The sequence below is a fragment of the Ochlerotatus camptorhynchus genome, unplaced genomic scaffold (genome assembly GCF_037179485.1).
Source record: "Ochlerotatus camptorhynchus isolate MF236.1 unplaced genomic scaffold, CSIRO-AGI_Acam_v1.1 ptg000284l, whole genome shotgun sequence".
Lineage (NCBI taxonomy): Eukaryota > Metazoa > Arthropoda > Insecta > Diptera > Culicidae > Ochlerotatus > Ochlerotatus camptorhynchus.
The window spans coordinates 3822300-3848936 of record NW_027040773.1 but is presented as its reverse complement, the minus strand read 5'-3'; the positions used below and the strand labels follow the sequence as shown (position 1 = coordinate 3848936).

The window sequence follows — 26637 nt, the reverse complement described above, 5'->3', positions numbered from 1 at the left end:
CAACGACGTCAATTTCGTCCTCGACGGTCCACGACTGTCGTTCGCATACGACATGAAAATCTATCTAAGAATCAGAGCCATCGCTGACTGCCACCTTCTCCAACTCCAACTCAACGCTTTTGCTAATTGGTGCCAACTGAACCGCATGGTTGTAAATCCAACAAAATGTTTAGTAATCACGTTCTCACGGAAGAAACATCCAATTACATTCAGTTATATCCTGGAAAGCGTTGACGTACATCGTGTGAATCACATCCAGAACGCTCGGCTTCAATTTTCAGGATAGCTAAAAGTTTCACGGACATCTACTGTTTGAAGTCGCTTTACTGCTCCCTCGTCCGGTCGATGTTAGAATACTGCTGCCCTGTATGGAATCCCAATTACCAAAACAGTGTACAAAGAGTAGAGTCTATTCAACGACGATTCATCTGGTTTGCCCTTCGACGATTGCCTCATCGCTTTCCAAGCTACGAAAGTCGGTGCCAGTTAATTCACCTGGATCCTTTGTGGAGTCGAAGAGATACGACAAGGGCCCTGTTTGTGGCAGACATTCTACAGGGCAGAATCGATTGTTCTTCTATTCTACAACAATGCGACGTTACCGTAGCAACGCAATGCTGAGGATACCGTTTCGTCGTACAAACTATAGTTCGTATGAAGTCCGCATCGTGCTCTCTTGCCGTGCGGATCTATTTGCTTTTTGCTGAAGGAAGTGTTACTACTACCTAAAGCTACAACAAATTTTAACAGCACTTTTCAGTGCTCAACCTGTAAAAATTTTCTACCTTGTTCAACTCTTATTCCTCTTCGATCCTTGTTTGGACCCTACCCGAGGTAATCCTTCTTGGATATCGATTTGGAAAATTCCTCTTCGATCCTTCAGATTCTTATAGTAATCTGCTTGGAAGTCGATTTGGATAAAAATTTACTGCCGCCATGGCGCCTAAACGCAAAAGAAAGGGGCAAACTCTTGACCCCCCTTCTGATGAAATTAATTTGAGTAATCAATTTGATTTGCTCACGGATGATGAGAATGATCCATCATCCAAGAAAAATTCTAGTAAACTTTCCCGGCTTAATGCCAAGAAGGAAAAGATTCCCCCTATTGTGATAACCACTACCGATTTCCATGCTCTTCGCATGGAACTTTTGAATTTCGTGAAAGTTAAGTTTTCACTACAAATTGGACGTCGGGGTGAATGCCGTGTATTGGCTGAAACCTTGGATGGATTTAAATGTCTTCTCAAGTATCTTACTGAGAAGAAGCACAAATTTTTTACTTACGACACCAAAACTGAACGTGTGTTCAAGGTTGTCATGAAAGGACTGCCCAGTGGTGAATCCCTGGATCAGATCAAAGATGAACTGGCAAAATTACTTGGAGTTGTGCCACTCCAAGTAATCAAAATGAAAATGAAATCCCGTCCTGGCGATTCGCGCAACGGGATTTCTAATGATTTTTATTTAGTTCACTTCAAGTCTAGTGAACTAAACAACCTTAAGGCCTTAGAAAAAGCTAGCCTTATGCTCCATGTCCGAGTGAAGTGGGAACACTTCAGGAAGACTGGAGGAAATTTCCAAAACCTCACCCAGTGCCGTAAGTGCCAGGGATGGGGTCACGGAACTAAAAATTGCTACATGCCAGCTAAATGCATGAATTGTGGTGATTCCTCTCACGCAAAGGACGACTGTCCTGTGAAGGAAGATCCTAAGAAATTTAAATGTTCAAATTGTGGTGAAAACCACAAATCCAATTTTTGGGAATGTAAGACTCGCAAAGCGATCCTACAATCTCGTTCTAACCGTCAGGTAGGAAACGCTCCACGTTTCCGACCAGGTACAAATTCCTCTGCTGTTAACAACGGTCAGCGAGGAACAAATTCTACATTCGTACCCGTAGGTACAAATATCTCCCCTGCTTCAAATGTTTCATCTGTACCTACTCCCCTCGCTGCTAACAATGTTCAGCGAGTTAATGGAGCTACCTATGCTGCTATTGCAGCGGGTAGAAATCAAAATACTAACCAACGTTCTAATGGAAATTTTGAAAATTTTGACTTAGGAAGCATTACTGCCCCCAAAATGGAATTTTTACAGAATTCATTAATTGACATGATTTCTGATATGCTTAAATCTAACTCCATGTTTGATGCTATTCAAACTGGAGTAAAATTTGCAAATAATATTGTCATGACTTTAAAATTCAGTAATGGATTTTAAAGCATTAAATATTGTAAATTGGAATGCTCGATCTCTTAAAGATAATGAAGACGAGCTATTTAACTTTTTAAGAGTTCATAACGTGCATATTGCCGTTATAACTGAAACGTTCCTTAAACCTGCCCATAAGGTTAAGAAGGACGCAAACTACTTGATTTATAGAAATGATCGTCTTGATGGACCCTGTGGTGGCGTTGCCATCATTATTCATAGACAAATCAAACATAAAATTCTTTCTTCATTTGAAACCAAAGTTTTTGAAACTTTGGGGGTTTCTGTTGAAACAAAATTTGGACAACTTACGTTTATAGCTGCCTATTTGCCATTCCAATGCGTAGGCCAGCAAAAGAATTTTCTCAAGGGTGACCTCCAGAAACTTACCCGTCATAGGTCTAAATTCTTCATTATTGGTGATTTTAATGCAAAACACCGCTCATGGAATAATGCTCAAAGCAATTCCAATGGTAATATTCTGTTTGATGATTGTTCTGCAGGTTATTACACTATTCAATATCCAAACAGCCCAACATGCTTTTCTTCTGCAAGAAATCCCTCCACTATTGATTTGGTCTTAACTGATTCATGTCAACTTTGTAGCCAATTGGTTACCCATGCTGACTTCGGTTCTGATCACCTTCCAGTAACTTTTGAAATATCCCAAGAAATAATTTGTAATCCCAACAGCTCTACTTTCAATTACCATAGAGCTGATTGGGAGCAGTATCGAACATTTATGGAATATAACTTCGATCCAAACATTCCTTTGCAAACCAAAGATGAAATTAATTATGCTCTTGAATCTCTGACTACTTCTATAGTTGAAGCAAGAGCTGCCTCAGTACCAAAATGCGAGGTTAAATTCGATTCAATTATAATAGACGATGATCTTCAGCTCTTGATCCGTCTTAAAAAATGTCCGTAGGAGACAATATCAAAGAACACGCGATCCTGCCATGAAAGTTATCTGGCGGGATTTGCAAAAACAAATTAAAAAGCGATTCTCTGCCCTGAGGAACAAAACTTTTGAAAATAATATTTCTAAATTAGACCCGAGTTCCAAACCCTTTTGGAAACTCACAAAAATTTTGAAAAAACCTCAAAAGCCTATTCCAGCGCTTAAAGAAGGTGGTAAAATTTTGATCACAAATTTGGAAAAAGCTCAGAAACTTGCTAAGCAATTCGAGAGTTCCCATAATTTCAGTTTGGGTCTTACTAGTCCTATTGAGAATCAGGTTGCTCGGGATTTTCTGAATATTTTCTCTCGGGAAAATATTTTTGATGATTCCTGGGGGACTGATTTGGACGAAGTAAGGTCTATAACTAAAAATTTTCCAAATATGAAAGCTCCAGGTGATGATGGAATTTTCTATATCCTCATCAAAAAACTCCCAGAGAGTACCTTGTCTTTCTTGGTAAAATTATTTAACAGATGTTTCCATTTGGCATACTTTCCTGATAAATGGAAAAATGCAAAAGTTGTTCCAATTTTGAAGCCGGATAAAAATCCAGCTGAAGCTTCTAGCTACCGTCCAATAAGTTTGCTTTCTTCAATAAGTAAACTTTTTGAAAAGATAATTTTGAATAGAATGATGCTTCACATCAATGCGAACTCAATTTTTGCAGATGAGCAGTTTGGATTTCGCCATGGGCATTCAACTACTCATCAACTCTTAAGAGTTAACAATTTAATTCGTTCAAACAAATCTGAAGGCCACTCAACTGGAGTTGCTCTTCTAGACATAGAAAAAGCATTCGACAGTGTTTGGCATGAAGGTTTGATTGCTAAATTGAAAAAGTTTAATTTTCCACTTTATATTATGAAATTAGTTCAAAATTATTTAACTGACAGAACTCTTCAAGTAAATTATCAAAATTCCAAATCTAATCGACTACCTGTTAGGGCAGGAGTTCCTCAGGGTAGCATTCTTGGGCCTATATTGTATAACATTTTCACTTCGGACCTCCCTGATTTGCCTCAGGGTTGCCACAAATCTTTGTTCGCTGATGACACAGGCATTTCCGCTAAAGGAAGAAGTCTTCGTGTTATTTGCAGCAGACTTCAGAAAAGTTTAGATATTTTCTCTTCTTATTTACAAAAATGGAAGATTTCTCCCAACGCTTCCAAAACTCAACTTATAATATTTCCACATAAGCCTAGAGCTTCGTTTTTGAAACCTAGTAGTAGTCACATAGTCACTATGAACGGAGTTCCAATTTCCTGGTCAAACCAAGTGAAATATCTTGGATTAATACTTGACCAAAAATTAACTTTTAAAGATCACATTGAGGGCATTCAAGCCAAATGTAACAAATATATTAAATGTTTGTATCCTCTTATAAACAGGAAATCCAAACTTTGCCTGACGAATAAACTTCTAATATTTAAACAAGTTTTTAGACCGGCCATGCTTTACGCTGTACCAATATGGTCTAGTTGCTGCACTACCAGGAAAAAAGCACTTCAAAGGATTCAGAACAAAATTCTGAAAATGATTTTGAAGTTGCCTCCCTGGTACAGTACAACCGAAGTACATAGAATTTCGAATGTTGAGACTTTAGCACAAATGTCCAACAAAATAATGAATAATTTCAGGCAAAAATCGTTGCAATCCTCAATTGCAACGATTAATTCCCTTTATACTTAGATAAGATTTAGTTTTAGTTTTTAGTTTTAAGATATCAATTGTTATACTGACATGCAGGTTAAAAAACCTGTTTAAAATACTGAATTGCCAAGACATGAACAATGTAAAAACACTTAGATATATATCATAACAATTAAGGCTGGTACGTTACTGCAGTAACTGGAGCACCTAGGTTAAAATGAAATGTAATTTATTTTGAATTTGGAACAAATAAAGAGTTAAAAAAAAAAAAAAAAAAAAAAAAAAAAAATAGTTCGTATGATGCTATCAATGGGCTACAAAGGGTTTTCAATCGTGTTGCTTCCTTATTTGATTTTCATTTGGCACGCGAGACGCTGCGTCAGCGATTCCGTGATATATTTTTAAGAATTAGGAATTAAGTTGGACTTCACGGCCTTTGCAGCTTGTTACTTCTTGACTATATTGTATTTTCTAGTATTGCTTAATCCATCATTAGGACTAAGCCCAGTCTGTTGATGTAGAACCAAATAAAAAAAACTTTGTATCGAATCAAGAAAGCCAGGGCTGCATTTACGAGTTTAAGAAGTATTTGGAGATTCAACTAGATCATTCATCGCATCCAAAATTTCAATTCAAACGTACTGTTATACGCGAGCGAGACATGGTGCGAGAACATTCAGAAGCTGCAGGCCTTCATGTACCGTTTCCTGCGGTATATAATTTGTGACCGGTTGGCCTCACAACTCGATCTAGAATGATGATCTCCATAGTCGATATCAACAGAAATTTTAGAACGTAAGTGGAGGAGAGGTCAGCCACCCAATACGAAGAGGCGGGAACTAAATCTGCTGTTGGATTGGACCCCGGTAAGACATCGCAGCAGAGGCATACACAGCAAGTTTAATCAAGCTACACGACAGGATTTGATCTGGTGTTCCCAGGTTAAAGCAAAAGCAAGCACCCGCGCAAGATGGAAGCCTTTCACATTGACCCTTTGCACCCTTTGCATACATGAGTGATTGAACCGTGGCTGGATGCTATTTTGGACATATTGCACGCTATTGAATTAAAGAAGTAAAATTTCCTCCTACCCTCTGTATATACTTCGTACAATGTGGGACTACATGACGGATTTATCTTGATCTAAATACTCTAATTATACTATGCGACATTATTGCACATTCTGTTCTAATGTGTTGAAGAGAGGACAAATAAATAATTAATATTAATCAGTATCGGCTGCCATGGATGAGTTTCAATTAGAAGGCGCACCAAATGATTATTCTAAATAGTTTAATTGTGACCGGCATCATTTAACATATATCCCAAACTTTATTTAATTGTTTTGGACATTACGTTAAATTACACTTTACGAAACCAACGAAGTGCGAAGTCCCGACCGCTTCCACTATAAAATGCTCCGAGCTCTTCATAATGTATACATAACGTTGTAACACGATGGTGCGACTAAGCTTTGCGAATACTATTGTTTTGATATACTGCACAGCATTTGCTGCAGAGGTAGGTACATCAGATTTATTTAAAATGCATAGTTATTTTCCAACATTTACCAAATAAAAAAGGCAGCAAAGTTCTATCAAGTTGACAAGTATGCCTTGTGCGACGATGTTTCAAATAGTGCAGCAAAGTTTAGTGACGTACACATCGTTGGTAAGAAGCAAGCTATAAGTATTTCTGCTGTAGTGCAAGAAATCAGAGATATAAAATCTCCCGTGCAGGTAACTGTTGAATGAAAACAAATGTTACACAATGTAATCCATTTTACACACTATAAATTTCAGTTCCGACTGTCGGTAAACCGCTGTGAGTTGGATAAAACCAACTGCGTGCCCTTTGATACGATTACTTTTGACGACGTGTGCCCAATATTCAATGATAACCATATCGTGAAAGCTTACATGGGTTTCTTCTCACCACCCGTTACTTGCCCGATGCAGATTGTAATGAAACTCTCTAATCCACTTGGGTTCCATTCATTCGGAATGATCTATAATTTGGTTTTTTTCAGGGAAAATACACCGCCAAAAATGGCATCCTCGATATGAGAGTCTTTGAAGGATTTCCAATCGGAAATGCGCACTGGCAAACGGAAATGAGAATCATCGATGGCACCAACAAGACGGAAATTTGCATCAGGACAGAAGTTACCATTACAGAGAATGATATGTAATGCAATATAGGTAAAACATTACACAAACCACTTACCTTGTACAATCAGTGCCCCTAACGCAGCAGCTTCCCCAATTGAGCAGTACAATCTCCCGTGTCGTAGATCTCGTTTCAGCTGTTGAAATAGCATCACTTTGCCGTAGCCTGTCAGCCGACAGGGATCAGCAGGGTAAAATTTAACACGAAACGACAGCACCAAAGGTTCGACATCTGTGGAAAATTATACAGTGAAAACTTAGTCCAAAAATATTTAGCAAAAAATCATACAGTAATGCAAAGCACACAGAATAAAAAGCTGTAACTAAAACAGAAACAAAATGGTATCCTAAAAAGCATTTTAACAAAGGTCATTCATTCAATAGAAGACAGTATAATGAGACCTAATGCAAATGCACTGAATTTTATGTTTGTCAGATATGTCTATATTGGGGAGGGTGGGGATACTTGATTTGGGGAAGTACTTGGTCCACTCAGATTGTTTTTATAACGATGCGTTGAACATTTTATGTTTGGTGTTTTTCTTTTATTTATAGAGAAATGGGTCTAATGTTGGGCTATGGATCTAAAGATTCTGCTCATCCATAAAAATCTCCTGCCCATATATTTTTTTTAAATGCGTCATCTGGACAAAAATAGATATTTTTAATTGCTGCTTTCCTTCGAAATTTATGTATGGGCCCCATATAAGGTATACTTAGGCCGACATTAGAGACATTAACCCTATATCGTTTGGAAAACCGACTTTCGATCCGAGACCCATTCGACTCAGCTCAAGCGTTACAAAATTTGAGCGGCGTATTTCTCGGCAATTACTGGACCAAAATGTACACAAGAACCGCCAAACGAAACGAATCGTGGTCCCCTAGAACGCTATTGAATATTTTTTTAATCGGTCAACTAGTTCCAGAGTTATGACCGAAACTTGATCCGCTGAGTACCAGCCTTAAAACTAGATGTGACCTGCATTCAGTGTTCGGAAAAACTCTAAAGCTCAAATTTCATGCATGAATTTATGCACCTATGAGTTTTGCCATCCAAAATTCAACGTCACAAAAATAACAGATGAGTCTTTAGGTTCAAACATTCATGTCTTTATATGTCGTCGCTATTAATTGTTATTACCATTGTTCGTGCATCAGGGGTTGGAAAACTAACACAACAGGCATAGGCATTAGACTGATGCAAAATTTGAAATTTTCGCTCCACCGTGCTCGAACGGTTCCAAATTTGGCCCTGATTAGCCTCCCAAAATTTGAACTCATTTAGTGATAAACTGATTTTGCACAAACCATTTGAAGTTTGTATGGGAATTACTATGGCGAAACCATAATTTCCGTTCATATATCTCTCAGAATTCACCAGTTCACTCTACTTTAGAAAATGATAGCTGAGCTTTTTGAAAATTTTCTCAGCTCCAACTTTGTTGAAGACCACTTTTCGATCAAATGTAAGGAACAAAAATTATTAATGATTCAAGTCACTGATGTCTTATGATTATGCTCAATCAACTGTTCAGCAGGCAACATTGGTGTTTATGGTGCGTAGTATAGAGGACAAAAATCATGGCTACTATGTCACACTGCAGTGTTACACTTTACAGTGTTGCCCACAATACAGTTGCTTTATCTTGCCATGAGATTATCAATCTCTTAAACAATCAATAACTATTTCATTTGACGTTTGGTTGAAAAACTGCAAAGTAGTAGCTGATAAAAATCCCCATGAGAATATCAATAGAATTTATTAAGGTTCTACAAAGGGTCATTATTTTGTTTACTTCTTCTTTTTGAAATATTCTTCGATCATCATTTTCTAAATGTATTGGTAAAATTCATTGGAAGTGCATGTCCCCACGCCAAAACTGCCCATTTTTCATAAATATCAACTGGTCTGGTGAGGAAAACTTAACCATCTCTTTTCTTCCTTCATTTCAATACAACAGCAAATGTGATGTCACACTATCTAGTGGATAAGAATGTAGCAGACAAAACATAAACACTGCCAGACTGCGCTGTATGCAAGTTTGTCTACACCCCAGAGCGGGAAAGTGTATAACAGGCTACGTGCACTGCTGCCATCAACCCTGTTAGTGTTGAATTCAATCTTCTGTGACTTTTTTAATTGGACCGGTAAAATGTTTAAAATGGTCATTTATATTTTATTTAATCAGTTTTTGATATTTATCCACCATTAAATACATCCACTCATCTATGTTAATAAGGCAGACTTCGTAATTAATTGTTTTAATAAACTTAAATTCATTGCTAGAGGTAATACATCTGGCACCGCTGTTTCAATGATACTTTCACGATTGCTAGCAAAGCAGTAAAGTAGAAATGGTTTTCTTTGTGATGAATTTTGTTCACCAAGAGTTTTATGAAGCAGTTGTTTTGAGTTTCGTGTATTCGATTGCGGTTAAATGTGATATACTTCGAAGAACACAAGTAAGTAAATACAGTGAATGTGTTTTACCCAGGAAATTTTCGATCTATGATCACGAAATACATGTTTTAAATTTTAGTATTCATAATATATGAATGTATGTGTAAACTACTGATGATGATTTTATGATATTTAAAAAAGAAGAAGAACACAAAATTACTTACCCTTTGTAGAACCTTAACAGTACAATATGTAAAAAGGCTAGAAGACAATGAACAAAAAGTTTTGTTTTCCCATAGTAATTTCCATATAAATTTCAAATGGTTTGTGCCATGTTAATTTCTCACTAATTGGCCGGCGCCGGTGGTGTAGTGGTAAGCGTGACTGCTTTCTAACACCCCGATGGGTCTGGGTTCAATCCCAGCCGAGGTCGGTGGGATTTTTCTGAGGCATAAAAATCTCTGGTCACGTCTTCCTTCGGAAGGGAAGTAAAGCCGTTGGTCCCGGCCCATGTGTGTTGAATGGGTGCGATATCCTACGCAGGTGTGGAAGCTGCCTTCCTGCACATTCGATTGCCGTCAATGGATGGCAATCGATGTCCGTCGGTGATTGGCACTAGATTGCGGAACAGAGACCGACGTTAAATAAAGGAAAGAAGATGAAGTTTCTCACTAAATGAGTTCAAGTATTGGGAGGCTAATCAGGGCCCAATTTGGAATCGTTTGAGCACTGTGGAGCGAAAATTTCAAATTTTGCATCAGTCTAATGGCATGCTACACAGCAAAAAAATAATTTTGATATCACGTCAAAGTGGATGCACTACAATCATGTCGAAAATATGGTGTAATATTACTTGCTAAAAAGGACAAAATTATCATTAATACAATGCATGAACTGACATTACGCTGCTTTTACTGTATTTGTTTATTTATGTGGTCATAAAAATTACATGAAATTTTCGACATGATTGTAGTGCATCCACTTTGATGTGATATCAAAATTATTTTTTTGCTGTGTATGAGTTGACGATTGAGTGGTTTTTATGAGTTTAAAGCAGGTTTGATGGAGCCTCGCTCGCAAGTTTAAAATGAGCCGAGCGTAGCATTTTTCTGAGGAGTAGAATGCCTGCTGCCAAATCATTTCACTGAGCTTCAGAGCTTGTGAGCGAAGGGAGATAACATTAGAGTGAGGTTTTCTGCCATTCATGTTCATGTTTTCTATCACACGCTCTTACTCTCGCTCTGGGTGAACTTTGATCTTCTTGCGTCGAACAAAAAAGTCATCCTGAGTCTCGAAAAGCGCCTCTCTCACGCCAAATCATCCTCTCGCTGAAGGTCACTCTCCCTTTCTCTCGAGGAGTTTTTGTTTTCTTCTTCCATATTCCTGCCGCCACTCACTCGAGGTGAGGGCTGGCTAAACTCGCAGGACAAGAGTGTTTTAAACCCTCCGGCGAGCCCTCCGGTGAGTTTGAGGAGTTTCAGCAAGCCTGGTTTAAAGCTGGAATGACTTTTCGGGATTGTGAGTGTGAGTGCGTGAATATGCATGATAATCTCAAGCGTGAATTTGAGAATGATTTTCCGAACACTGCCTGCATCACGATGCATCGCGCCAAACACGAGAGTACTAAAACAAGATCAACGGTGACCAAATTGAGTGCCCAAGACCTCGTAGGCCTACCCCGGCATGGTATCTTTTTATTTATTTAATTATTTGGAGGGAAAAGCCCACACTAGTGGGCGCAAAACTTCATCATTTCTGTACCAACCACGGGGGCAACAATCACGAATTTCGCCGGAGCTCACATCAATGTGATGAATATAGTGGGTGAGGATGACTGCAACAGACTACTCTTTCTAGCATTCAGCACTGCGATGCCAGTGTGAAAGAGTAAGCTGTTTTGTTCTGTCGTACCTCCGTCAGATTTACCGCTGTCAGTATGTCCAAAAGTGTCAGATTGTCCAAAAATGTCAAAATCATGTGAGCTAAGGTGCTTCTATATGTGGTTGACAGGGATAGGGTCCCACTGATACCAACAGATAACATGGAATCCTACAGATACGTTTGCTTGAACTAAGTCCTAAACATTTAAAAAGATATTAATGATAACATTTTAATATCAAGCTCAAAGGTAGCAATATTATATGCATAGGATTACATTGGTCATGTGACACCTCAAAACACAAGATAATACATAATCTAGTTTAATGGAAGATATATGCCCAAGTGCCCAGAACAACATTGTCTTAACTGAACATGTTACGACGAAATGCTCCTTTGCCTGACTTGGCCATAGTTCATCATAACCGGGAATGTCTCGGAAGCACCTCAGAAAGTTACCAGAATTTGAAATGAGCAAAAAGTTATCTTGCTCGTATCAAAAACCAACAAAAATCAATGACTACACAAGCATCCAGGACACCAGGGAAAGAAGCCACAATCTAAAGTAAACTAAAATCCCATCAAATCTCATCGAAATTCAAATATTGCTCTTCAAGAGATTTGTTCCCGTTTTAAGGAATAATTCAAATAAAAAGAAATTCCACCGTTCCTATCAAACAAACAACAGTGACGCAACGAGAGTTTCGGTCTGAGGTGGTTTTGTAAACTGACGTAATAAAAAAAAACTAATTTTAACTGAAATTTTATGATTTAATGGATAAGTTAGGTGTGTCCTTCCAGATCGAATTTCAAGAATGATCAATCAACGGATGTTGAAACTTTATCAGAAGTGAAGTAGGGGTAATTCAAATAAATTCTAAAAGATTCTGGACCAGTTCATGTTGGTCCCTGTGGACCGTCTACGGGTGGTACTTTTACGTCAAGGAGACGGATTATTTGAGGACAGTATATGAACACTACGAGGCAGCTTGTTGTTGATTCCTTCAGTAAGATCTTTCCTTTTTATCTATTTATACTTCATATCCATTAGTGTTTAAAGTACGTCATTATCAGCATCCCAGTACATCCCAGTGATTTCTCGTAGAAGCGCAGAGGACGTTTCGGATTCCTTCACAGCGAGTATCACATCAACACATTTCTTCCCATTCCCATTCCCATTCGGACACGGCCAGTACTGGTGTTGCTAAATATCACTCCGAATACGGTGGGTAAAAAACTTTACGCCGACTACGAAGCCTCCGAAAAACGTGTAACAGCAAATTTGCAATGGCACAACTTAGCTTTCTCAATGAATTTCTAAAATTGTGGTACCCTTAAAATTCCTAGGGTTTCTAGATGATTTTGTTTGCAAAAAACTTGAAAATAGAGTCGCCTACTTTTTTAAAAAGCGAAAAGAGTTGTTACACTTTTTTTGAAAGGTGTGTTTGTAGGGTTTTGCAAGTGGCGCAAGATCTGTAATTTAGATTTATGGGCACAAATGTTCACAATTAGCCAAAATATAGTCATGGTTCCTATACATGGATCCTGGAGACAACGGAACGGTCCTCGAAAAATCCGGAACATTCGTAAAAATGGTCAATCAATGATCCTGATCCTAGAGCTCTGCGGTTTTTTTGAAAACATTAGGAACTATGTGACCGCGCACGGTAGGACCCGATTTTCTACGTTGTGTTATAAAGATTAAAATACGATGATGATTTGGGCCGTCCTGCCATGGCGGAGGCAGACAATACTGTGTGTGTTTATTGTATAGAGGACATGATATCAATTAAATTGCAATCTGGACAAAATGACAGTAACATACATAATTGAAATATGACATCTGTTGGTAAGAGTATTAACTATTCCACAGTTCAGGGTAAAGGCGGTAAATGTCACTTGCGCGAACATACCGGCCCGCCAAAACCAACGGTTTTAATTTTCTGTTGCTTAAACTACTGTTGCTGAAACTGCTGTAGACTGTCGGCATTGCATGTATCCCAAAGCTGAGTAGAACGAACAATGATGACACGGTTTCCATATTGTTGATCGGAGTAGAAAAGGCACGATGTTGTAAACCCACAGTCTAATGAATATTCGATTCGACGTCCACGCTTGTCCGTTGAGAATGAGCATCCTCTCCTAGCCAAATACTGAGTCGTTTGCAGCAGTATCAAAAGATGAGCTAGACCGGAGCGGAATGCTCTGCTAGATGGCTACTTGAACAGCCACACCATCGTAGCCGGGAGCGTAGTGGAATTTTTCGTAGCACTGGAGTTGATCGCAAGAAATGTGTGATACATTGGGATCGTTTCAATTCGACTATCACATCACTTTCAGCACGGTTCGCGCTATCCTGGTCACGGCACCATATGATCGCGCACGGTAGGACCCGATTTTCTACGTTGTGTTATAAAGATTAAAATACGATGATGATTTGGGCCGTCCTGCCATGGCGGAGGCAGACAATACTGTGTGTGTGTTTATTGTATAGATGACATGATATCAATTATATTGCAATCTGGACAAAATGACAGTAACATACATAATTGAAAGATGACATCTGTTGGTAAGAGTATTAACTATTCCACAGTTCAGGGTAAAGGCGGTAAATGTCGCTTGCGCGAACACTGTGATATAAACAAATATTTGGGGTCGTGACATAAACATGTACCTGGATGGCCATGGGACCGTCCTCCGGAAGATCCGCAACATCCGTAAAAGTGGACAATCCATGAAACTGATCCTAGAGCTCCGTGTTTTTTTTTTAACATTAGGATCTGTGATATAAGAATGAATTTGGGTCATGGACCCAGATGGCCATGGGGCCGTCCTTCGGAAGATCCGGAACACCCGTAAAAGTAGTAAATCCACGATCCTGATCATAGAGCTCCGCGTTTTTTTAATAAACATGTCTGACTTTTAATTGAATTTAAATGAATTTTAATAAACATGTCAGAAAGTTATGACCATGTCATGTGATCTGTGTCCGGTATGTTGCTTTGGTCCTGTATGTTCTTATGACTTAAATCTGACTGAGTTTAGGCAGTGGCGTCCCGTAGCCTCACTTTTTACCTGCACAGTTCGAAAAAGTAGTGTAAATTTCTGTTTAATATGATGCACATAAATGGAGCGTCACATATCATATACGTTTACATTATATATCATGTAAAGTTCTGACACATTTCATGCAATGTGGCAAATATTGTATAAAAAAGCCCATCTTTGTAAACAACATTGTTTGCAAGTTGCTTGGTTGCGTGAAATTAAATACAAGTCTACGTGAATGAATGTTTACATCACAATTAAAATTCAGAATTTTTATCTGTGTGTGCAGCAACTTTCAAAACCAGATTTAATGCCATATTCATACTCCGGTCGGTTGAAAAATACACATAATCTGCTAGTTTACTCGATATCCATCCATTGCAAGCAATATTTTGATAAATGTTTATGTTTTGAGAGTTGGTGCACAGGTAGATTGAGGTTAAAGAAACGGCACTGAATTTAGGTTCTGGTAAAGTCTATCCTGAACAAAATGACTTCCAAGTCAAATGCAGAGAAATGTTGTGGGCCAGGATCCCTAGTGCAAGATTAGAGGAATACAGTTTCAATTAAAGGAGGTAACGAGTTTGATTCCCGGTCCCATGTAATACTTTTTGGGCACTGAATTTAGTCTCAAAGCTCCAAAGATCAATGTAACCTGCACACTTAGAAATAACTAATTTTACAGATGACGGAATCCATCTTTCACATAAAGGATGAGACGTAAACAAGCATGTAATGTGATTTTAAGTGCTGCGAGACTGAAAAGTTCATTATTCGACGAAAAGTACGTTTGATTGAGCTGAATTTCGCGTCTGTTACGATTAAATGTTATGTCAAAATTGTCACTCATATATGCCGGTCACAGAGCACCTAAATTTACGTGATTTTTTTCTAAGTGTGTGGGTTTGGACAACACTGTTGAAATCCAAATAAGTCAAATTAATTAATATAAAATTCATGCTGAAAAATCACTCAAACAGAGAATTGCTTAGTTTATAAGTTTCTATGCAATACAATATTTCAAATAAATTCAAACTTTCCAATAAGAGTGTATATTCAATAAGGTCATAGAAAAATAGAGTGAATGTCTATTACAACATGAATAAGATCGTAAGAAGCGATTCACATTATCTTCTTCTTCTTCTTCGCATTTCAAGCTTATTGCATATCGCATATTAGCTTATTGCGTGCTCTCAACTTAGTGTTCTAGATGCACTTCCACAGTTATTAATTGAGAGCTTTCGATGCCTGTACCATTTTTGCATTGATATGATTATGTGGCAAGTCCAATCATACTTCCACAGACAAACAGACGTAACTCTTCATTGTGTATCTTCGTTCACGCATTTAACGGTTGATTTGAATATTATCAGTTCCGCGAACTACTCGTCGCAGCGCTGGAATCGGATCACTTTGACGTTTCTATACATTCTATAGAAGTTTTATGCAATATTGTTTGCGAGTTAGCGAACAAGCTTGTTTTCCGCGAGAAGCCCGAGAGATGTCGTTACTGAGGTCCTATGTTTTGAGATGCTATGTTTTCAAGAAAAACTTTTTCAAAGAGTTACGTCTGTTTGTCTGTGATACTTCTATGCCCAGGGAAGTCGAAAAATTTTCCAACCCGAAAAATTCCTAGACCGAACCGGGAATCGAACCCAGCCACCTCCAGCATGATCTTGCTTTGTAGCTGCGCCTTTATCGACTGAGCTAAGGGAGCACATTATAGCAGTCCATAAAAATGACGGTTGATGTCTTAAATACAGAAAGGGACCTTATTTATGAAATAATAAATGAAATGAGATACATTGATGCAGCAAATTTTAAAACCTTGCAACTATAAAATCACGAATTCAAACTATAAAATACTGTTGATGGTGCGTGATACTTTAAAAATAAAATTCATATTCATATCCACTATCATGCACCTAGCAAACCATATACGAGCAGATATAAATCGCGCCAAAACACGCAATGATTGCAAAACAACATAAACGTTACTGCATGGTCTATTTTAGATCGTCGTCATCGTCCAGAATAATATGTACCTTTTACTTGCTTGATAATCGTTTTCGCCAGATCCAGCCAGTGCTGCAATAGCCGCACGATGATGGTACATCATATCGCCATTCGGGAGGAAGGCAAGGCAGGCACAAGAAAAGACGAGACAGCTAACGTTAAACCCGCACTGCATTTCGTCACTCGATGCATATGCTAATATATGCCAACTACATAATAATGACACCCAGTACCTTCTGCTGCGTACTTACCCTCTGTTTGGCAGAGTCCACAAATCGAAGCCCAAAATAGTCCTTCTCGGTGATCTCCAACGTCTCGCAGATATAGTCCAGCAGAAAGCTGCCCTTGTGATGTGGCTAAAATTAGAGATAAATACGCGACATATGAATTCACCCGAAGGTCCAGCACATATCAGAACATTATTAACAGATAACAAAATTAAAACCTTGGCTCAGATTTCGATTTGCAAGTTCGGTGCCAAATAACAATGAAGCAGCGGAAACAGAAGCAGAGACACACTGCATTCAATTTGACTCCAATGGCACATATGATCCTATACCATATTAATATAACTAATGGTTAATTAATTTAAAAATACGTACACAGTGGAGCTATTTTTAGCCAGCACCCAACGTTTATTTTGAATGTCTTACGTAAATCGCGGGATACCATTGACTGGGTGCGGGAGTGACATGGAATGCTCCCTACTGCCATGTGCTAGCGCAGAGCTGTATGGGTGAACCTTAGCAACGACAATCGAGCCCACGACAAGGCGAGAAGGACGAGGTTTGAAAAACAGGCGTCGAGTTATATTGCAGTGATTGGAAACATTGATAAATCAGGCATCAAAAGCAATTAATAGCCCTCGAAAGCAAAAGCGACAGCCACTCTTCACTATACATGTAACGTTCCACTCAAGGGACATCCCGTCCCAATGCATAGTAGGTACACCACAGAAACGAGTAACCATCAGAACCTACTTGACACGCTGAGTTCCAACATCCTTCAGCCGAGACAGATTACTTTTGCGAAAATACTTTCAATCAAGTTCCCCTCCGTCCATTACCTGAAATTCACATTCCAAAACATCCAAATCCTCCAGAAGTCGCACCGTGCACTTATAAACAACATTTCCTTCGCTACGACTTTTGAACATAGTTTGTGACTGCTCCTTTTCTATTCCACCTATGATGACTTCTTCCGAAAACCAAGTTTTCGGCACTGTAATCTCAGCCAGAATTGAAGTTTCCAGCTATGGCTTGGATAGCTCACCGTTTCACAGATTTTCCAGTTTCACCGAAACTTCAAATATATTGGGAAAATGCCAAGGAAACTGAACGTGCGGAGAGTATTAAAAATGCACCAAAAATTTTCACTTTTCTTGCAAAACTTTTACGACACTGACATTTTCTGTCGTCCTGGATGCTTCTAACACTTCCAACCCTGTAGCAGAGAAGCCCCGTCTGCGTGTGAGTGCAACAGGATCTATAGAATGACAGGACAATATTATGGCAAAGGATGTGTAGGACACTTTGATGCTATAAATGTGGATGATTCGTACAGTATGCGAGGGCGCTGATTCTTGTGTGCTGTGGACATTAATGGGGTTGTAAATTGAAATGAAAATGAGTTATATATAATATGTAAGGTAGGGTATTTGCGAATGAACCAGTTATTATCATCAGATCTGTTGTAAAACTACTTCTTTAAATCCATGATTAATTCTTTCCAACTGAAATCTACACATGCCCTCAGAAAAATATTCTACGCTATAAGCTACAGTTTTGAATTGCTTTACGGTGAAATAAGAATGTAAATGTCTTAGGTGTCAACTTAATACAAATTCCGTAATTCGGGGCTAGCTCATCAATTTATGTCATAAACATTGATATACATTTATAAAAAATAGCTATATCGATAAACGAACGTCATTTTAACTATAGTTGAAGAAGTTTATCGTTTAAAAAAAAAAAGGAAGTCAGCAAAGTGTTGATACCCCAACATTAAAAACATTAGGTAATTTACGATGAAATTGCACAATTCACTGTGGTTTGAAGCGGTAATTTAGATGGTAGAACCAGCAGTAGCAGTAAAAGTTGTTTATAAATAAATGGGCCACCTTTTTATAAAATATATGATTTGGGTGGTCCTCATTTCAATTTTAATCAGGAATCCGACTTTTTTTAAAAAGTTACAAGTTGTTAATTTATCAGCAAGTTTGTTGAATAAAAAACAAATTAAGAAACTTTGCTGAAAACACCATTTATCTAGCTCTTTATTTGACCATGCTAAAATCGTGTACTGCTTTTAATTAAATTTAATTTAAATAATTACAATCAGTCATTCTGATTTTTTTGTTTCAAATATTTCGATAAAGTGGTCCTGAGAAGAGATGGAAGGAAAATTAGAGTGCATAGTGTGCTTAACAAAGTGTTTGGATATAACTTAACATTCAAAAGTTATGGGTAATGTTAACCCAAAACTATGCGGTCTTCAAATGATAATATCTCAAGTAGTTGGATAGATAATGTTATTTTTTATACAGCATCTGAAATGCCATGCATAACATAACATTTAAGGGGAAGCTCACCGGCCCAAAAATAAAAAAATATTTTCGGTACGTTTTTATTTTTTTTTTTAATTTTGGGAAAAATTATCAAAAATCTAAGAAAATCAGTTTCTTCCTTAAATTTTTGTCAAAAATTACATGCAAAAAAAAATTTTCTATCCCATCATGAAAAAAAATTGGACTCTCAGAAAAACCGAAAAGTTGATGTTTTGTGGTTTTTTGAGTCCAACTTTATGCCATAATGACTTATAAAACATGTTTTTGCACGTGAATTTTTTTTTAAAAATTAGAAAAAATGTGATTTTTTTAGATTTTTGATACTTTTTTTCAATATTTTTAGAAAAATCAAAACGTAATTATTTTTTTCGAAGCGGTGAACTTACCCTTAATGTTAAAACTACGCTAATTTTTTTTAAATGGAGTATATAAGCTTTTGAATACCCAAACATAATTAAAAAAATCCGTGTAACTCAGGAACGCCTCAAGGAGGAATCAACTCTGCACACTGTGTCGAAACCAAGGGGTAAGTCACTCAGCACATTGTGCCGAAATTAGATTCGGCACAACTTGGGCACATCCGTTGGTACACCTTCAGCACAATCTCATAAGCATTGGATTGTTATAAATAAAATAGGAGCACTGCTGGACAACTGTCATTGTAGTTGTTCGCAACATTAAGTCCTGTTTGACTGTATATTCAGGAACATCCTCTTATTGAATATACCAGAAGAACTCAGACCAGCAGTTCACTTATAGATCTAAATACGAAATGTAGGTTCTAGAGAGGGCTCAAGCGACCCCATTAGTACCATTAATTCAAATAATGCTGCATATCACACAAAACAAACTACAGAAGTCTATTAATCATCCCCTATAGTATTGTCGATCTCCAACAATGTTTCACTCTGGTTCCAACTCTTTCCGGCCACTGATAGACCGTTGCATTCACATCACTAAATGCTAGGTTTCTGGTCTACCTTTGAGGGCATTATAACACCCTAAAACACATGACTTTTATTATCCTATGAACACAAAACACCAAAATTTCGCACACCCACTACTTCCCACGTCATCCTCAATCCGATTTATCCTTGCGATTTCAAACCAAAACATTCAAGGTGTCAGAAATATCGGGTTGCCGGGATGGGTATTTAACAAACAATCGCAGCTTGCACTATGCCCGGCACAATCGACATACCTGCGACACACCTAAGGCACACTTGCGGCATACTGACAAAAAAATGACCCAAGATTGGTGTGTGGAGTGACCTACCCCTTGGCCGAAACACAGTATTACCAACAATCAATACAAAACTAACGATTTTAAATTGGCTCACTACTTGACTAGCCTATTGGTCCGAAGCAAATCGATTAACGTACCCCATTCTAGTCAAAATTCTAGCACAACACATTTTTTTTTGATTAGCAATGAAAGTTTGACAGATAAAATGAGGGGTTAGTGGATTTTCCTATGTTTCGAGGGGTTAATCGATTAGATTGGGACCGAAGATAGTACCAGAGCTGAGCCAAAAAGTTGAGCACGTTTTTTCGAGACCTTCTAGTCTTAGTGTTACCTCTATGGTATCACACACTGTTCGGCACGTTAAGGCACACGTTGATACGTATGACACGAATAGTATTATATAAAACGGCAACACTGTTGAGCGCTGAAGTTTTTCTAATTGATTTACCCGTTGCTAAGGTTTGTTCACTCAAAATGAAAATATTCGTCGTATCGTCGTAAACGGTGAAACAGTAATTAATCTTAGAATTTAAAAAGTTGATAGAGATGTACCAGGTTTGGTGCCGTTTTAAAAAATAGAAGAGGCATGGGATGAGGTAAGTATCGTCAAAAGTGCTACTCAATTGGAAAATATTAAATATAATATACAGACTCAACATTTAGGCGAACTTTTGGAAACAGTAGGAACTGGAGTATGGCCAAATAAATATCCGCATCAAACATATATTAAAAGTCCAGAATTTATGCCAGCAGTCCCTAAAAAACCATTTCATCAATAATATTAGGATTTTCCATAAAATCATTTAAATTACACTACTTATATTGATAAGCTGAAGCACAATTAGCTTCGTTTTATATATTTACATATAGATACATAGCGGAATTCCGTCATGAAGCGTAGAACAGAAAAAAATCACCCCGGGGCAAAACGCCCGACGTGGTATTTCATACGTTTTACCCCGATGTGCATTTAGGACTGTATTCCCCTATCTATGAGTGTGTGGGACAACACCTGTGAGGGAGAAGCAGATTCGAAAAATATGAATGTCAAAAGGAGCCACAATCAAGCTGTCATTGGAAGCCACGCAGTTTGATGATTTTTTTCTTTTTTTTAGTTCGTTTATTTGGAAGACTCAATCGCATAAACTTTACGGAGCCGATAATTCATTGTTCATTATTTGTAACAAAATTCACTTCTATGTCTAGTAGGAGTTGGGCCGAATACTCACGGCTTACCCAAGGTTAGAGGGGTACATTTTCGAAGGATAGGATCAGGAGAGGAGCTTTGGGGTGAGGTTTCGTTGTCTCATCAGAGCGTTGTCGCCAGTATTAACGGTAGTGCGGTGCTAGCTTCATCTGGAGTTCGACCGACTATGTTGACCAGTGGGCGACGATGAGACTCATCGAGACGGGAGGACAAGACAAACAAAAACTAATAAAGAGAGACAAAAGGCAAAGGAATTAAATTCTTATACTAGACAAATGCAGAAACACATAAATCGACTGCATATAGCAGAGATCGCGGGTACCCAACACGTCTCTGATAGGGATAAAGGGTTATCTTCCTTGGGCCTTAAGGGTATTCAAAAGTCGCTTTTTGGCGGCGTCATTATCCGTACAAACTGCCTGTTCGATGTCATCGTAACCGTTTCCACACCGACAGATGTTGCTGTCCACGAGGTTTATTCTATGGAGATGCGCATCTAGCGAGTAGTGGTTGGATATAAGTCTGCTCTTCACGCGAATGAAGTCACGACTTAAGTCTTGTAAACCACGACTTAAAGGCTTGTAAACCACACTCTCGAAGATGATGCTTTTCTTACAGTTGAACAAGAATACACAAGGTGCATATAGTAGTTTATGATAAACTGTCATTTCCAGCTATTTTAATCAATGGGACACCGTTTCTTTTTAATTCATTCAAAATACACTCAAATTAATATTGAAAGATACCATTAATCAAGGTTTTGTCAAAATATCTAGTGGCATAATAAAATACCAAACAGAAAAGTACAGTTTCTCACTGCACGCTGAACAATCTCAAACAATCACTACACGCTCAAAACAAAACACACTATTTTGCTACGCCTGTTTTGATTTGATTTCAATGGCACAAATTTTCATGACAAGAATTCCGTGTGTGCTATCTGCTTCTCCCTCCCAGGACAACACTAAGCGCCACTATACACAGGCCGAATAGCAATACACTATCAATTTGAGTAATTATGGCAATCAGTCGTTAAAACAAACGTATTTCGATACCCTAAGTAACAAAGAGAACATGTTGTTAAGTGCGAATGGCTACGAACGTGGTGAATAAAACACGCGTACAAGGAGAGTCGTATTGTATCTATTACATTGCCACTTTGGAATTAGATTGATAGAGTGAAGGAAGACTGCCACAGCATAGTGGTAGAACACCCGTCTTGCGTATTCTGAGGTGTGGATTCGATTCCCACCGGTGGGCAGTGGATTTTTATCACGAATTTCGTAAAAACTCTTCCCTTTAAGCACGTATTCTTAGCCTTTAGTATCGGTCGGACAAAAGGTCGAATGGACAAAAGGTCAAAGGGACAACATGTCAGATGTACAAAAGGTCGAATCGAACTAGAGAAACAAAACGAATGGACAAAAGATCGATGGAAAAAAAATCGAATGGACAAAAGATCAAAATGGTTAAACAGTCGAAGTGGATAAAATTCAACAAACATCAAAATTGAAAAAAAATATTGTTTATAAAATGTTCGCTCAGAGTTTAAAAAAAAAACTAAAAAATACTATGCAAATACTCCCAAACAACTGCTCAAGATTTAAATAAGAAATAAATTCTAGAGAAAAGCAGTTATTTGTCTCTTATATTTTCGCAACTATTTATTATCCTAATTCTCCAGAGAAGTGCACATGATAAAAGATGGAAACATATTTGAAAGTTAGCCACCCATCTTCCCAGACAACCAGAATGCACGTATATTCAAAGTTGTTTTCGTGATATACAAACATATATACAAACAAACAATTCGTATAGAATGCAAATAAATGGCTTATACGTACAAAAGTGGAGGCCATATACGTGCATACTTTAATTTAATTTTAAACGAGTTGATTTAACATCATATACGATTTAATCTGTAATAACAAATTCATTTTGAAAAGTCTTACGATGTAATCTGATTTAATTTGTGATTCAGTACGACGGAAAAATGAGTCATCGCATATAAGTCGGAAATATGCATTCTATACGATTTAACTTAAACATAATGCGAAGTATGCCATTCTTATATGCGATTTTGACTTAAACTGTAACAATTTACGATACTGTCTGTACATTGCTATACGATTTCTGGTTGTCTGGGTTATCACTTAACAATTTGACCAGTTTATCCACGTTGACCTTTTTCCATTTGGCCTTTACCCAAGTAGCACACTTCAGTCTAAAAGAGTTCCAGCAACTTGATTGCAACTGAAATAATTCACATAGAAGTTTCCTCAACCGATTTGCGACAAATGTGCTACTCGGGTAGTTCATTGCGACCTTTTTTACATTTTGACCTTTTTTTCATTTCGACCTTTTGTCCATTCAACCTTTTGTTCCTTTCAGCCTTTTTTCCATCCGACTTTTTGTCCATCTAACCTTTTGTTCTTCAACCTTTATTCCTTCGACTTTATGTCCGTTGACCTTTTGTCCTACAACAACAACATCTCTTTTGGTAAGTACGTCGCGTCTTTCCGGCAATCGAAAAACGGTCGCCGCTATTCCTGGCTTCCACTCACTTGTTCTCCTTTCCTGTTCTCTCCCGAGGGTTATCTCATCGATTGTCAATACTTCATCATCGAGCACCTTAATTGCTTCCACTTCGACTACTACACCTGCGCACACTGGGGCAGAATGGTACTTTTGTTGGACAAAATCGTAGCGCTCCACCTATGCATCCTGATATCTTCGGCAAAAGTTGATCAGGTGGACAAAAACTATCTTTTGACAGAATTAGTTAGGTTCCAGATAGCGCCGTAAATATGGCGCGAGGACTACAATTTGACAGAATGACAGAAGCATCGGAGCAAAAAAAAACGGCAAGGTTGTTTGTTTCAACTTTTTTGACAATTCTTCCGAAGACGTCAATATTCTAAATTCTAAAAATGTTCAGTGCAACCACTCTGAGATAAGGGGCTGTTCAATAATTATATTCAACATAAAGTTAGAGAAGAACTGGATTCATAATTTTCCCATAGGCTGCACATAAGTGAAGTTAATGCCATGAATTGTCACAACCAAAAAATGATTACGTATTTTTTAATAATCCCTATCGTGAGGTAATTGCGATCATTAATACTTTATTTATACATAAACTATGTAGAAAACAATATATTGCATGCACAGGGATGAGCAATGCATCGAAAATTAAATATATATTGTGTGAAGAGCTTTTTGAGTGTGTTGATTTATTTCCTTTTAAATGCTTTTTTATAATTGCTTATCTTTTGACAGGTACGCGTATTGAAGCTTTAGCCTTTATGTCCCCATGCTGTTCGAAGAAGTCGTCTCCACTCTATTTGATCCATGGCTACACGTCGCCAGCCTCGTAGTCAGCGAAGGGTCCGCAGGTCGCCTAATTGCCCGATGCACGCCTCTTCTTCTTGATCCAGTTGGGTCGCTTTCGATAACCATTTTCATTTGGTCATCGTCTGACATTCTTATGACGTGCCCAGCCCACCGTTCTCGCCCAATTTTTAATTATAAATCCAAATGATGTCAAACAACACATGGAAACATGTCAATGACGCAATTGAAAAGAGCGTCAGTTCTAACACTAAATAATGATTTTACCTAGCGTGATGTACACACACATCGTCAAATAAAATAGTAATCATGAGCGTTTTATTATGTTTTTTTTTCTGACTGATGCCGATTTTATTTAGAAAAAAGACAATTACGATCATGTTAGACGAATTAGTTCGTGGCATAAGTTTTCTACCACATTGGAACCGATTTTATCCCAATTCAAACAATAATTGGATAGCAATCCACACCAACTGTTTTGAATGAAATATTTTTATTTCAAAAAATGAGTCCAAGTCATGAAATTCCAAGTGTCAACAGGACAGATAAATTTACGATTGCAAGCCTTCTTCAAAGCCGCCGGTCGGTAAAAGCGTTAGCATTGCACCAGTGACATACATATGCCAAATTCTACCGCCAATCTCTATCGCGAAAACCTGTAAATTTCAATTACCGCTAATCGTCCCCACTCGACCAATTCTAACAACAGTTCGAGAAAATTATTGCGAACAGGCCGTTGACCCATACTAACGATCACACCAATCCGAGGACGAACCGTCGATTTGCTATTGAGTGGTGTTGGAGAACGAAAAACACGTTGCGCTGTTCTTTGCTAACAATATTGAAACACGCAAGCTGTAAAACACCGGTCCCGACAAATCCCGTGCCTTAAAGTTTTGCAAATTGGCGCACAAATGAAGAAAAATAACACCAAAATAAAGGAAGCAACACGAAAGAAACACAAATAAATCACACTTTTCATGCGGCTGTGCCAAACTCCCACTCACACACGGCCCGTATCAGCACTTCTCGTGTTCCTTCTCGCAGCAGGAAAAGTTTCAGAGGGCGTTTTTCATTTCTCGTGTATTTGGTACTACTACCGGGAAAATTTTCAATCTTTGAAGGTCAGTTTTTGACCAGCTGACCTGTAACCGATCGAACCCACCCGGCCTGGGGCTGGGCGACGCAAGTAATGACATACTTTTGAATTTGTGTCATAGCTTAAGTGATGTGTTGTTGAAAAATCAATCCATTATCCGGATTTACATTACGCGTTCTCGAGTAAATAATCGTTAACGGTGAACGCAAGTGATGAAGGATTTGGGCAATGTCTTACGCGGTGGGTTCAACTGCACCAAGATCTGGTTGTATTTTGTCTTTAGGAAAAATGATCACTTCGATGCCCAAGCAACACATCTCGTAGCAATAAAGCAACATTAGCTCCTTTGGAACAAAATGTGGCTTGAATTATTTTGCAAATAGGGGAAATGGATGTAATGTTGGCCTAAATGCCCCTAATTTGGGCCCATACATAAATTCAGCAATCGACTAAATTTTCAATAGCGACCAAAAATATCCATTAATACCGTCCCAATGACGCGTTTATCTAGATACAATTTATAAATAGTAGGTTTTTAGCGATGGGCCCAATCTTAGATCCATAGGCCAACATTAGAGCCATTTCCCCTACGTAAACTTATACTTAGTTGCAACCAGAGATGGAAAAGTTATCGAAAATTCACTATGACTCGCGAACTTTTCCCTTGGTGAACTTCGTGAAATATCGCGAACTTTTCCAACACTGGTTGCAACGAAAAAAGCGCAAGAGATGCAGCCTGCTTGCATCATATCTTAGTTTCAAAAACGTCACAATAAAATTTCACACAACTTATAGGGTGATTCGGAGTAACTGTCACTTTAAAAAAAT

The 26637-nt window shown here is 38.1% G+C and overlaps 1 protein-coding gene and 1 long non-coding RNA gene across 3 annotated transcripts in view; one reads left to right on the top strand and one right to left on the bottom strand.

Annotated features, from left to right (window-relative positions):
* Frmd5 (FERM domain containing) overlaps window positions 1–17739 on the bottom strand; it is a 48110-nt gene extending 30371 nt beyond the window's left edge. For both annotated transcript variants that reach the window (XM_065228194.1, XM_065228195.1), the window contains exons 1-4: window positions 17407–17739; window positions 16592–16696; window positions 16370–16412; window positions 7053–7226 (exon numbers count right to left, since the gene is read on the bottom strand). In XM_065228194.1, the coding sequence (XP_065084266.1) occupies window positions 7053–7226; window positions 16370–16412; window positions 16592–16696; window positions 17407–17496 (412 nt within the window). In that variant the 5' untranslated portion in view covers window positions 17497–17739. The remainder of the gene's footprint in view (window positions 1–7052; window positions 7227–16369; window positions 16413–16591; window positions 16697–17406) is intronic.
* On the top strand, window positions 6289–7151 carry LOC135706599 (uncharacterized). The gene is made up of 5 exons (XR_010518179.1): window positions 6289–6347; window positions 6410–6565; window positions 6629–6787; window positions 6856–7027; window positions 7120–7151. It is a non-coding gene; the product is annotated as an uncharacterized LOC135706599 (long non-coding RNA).
* Window positions 17740–26637: the final 8898 nt, after the last annotated feature.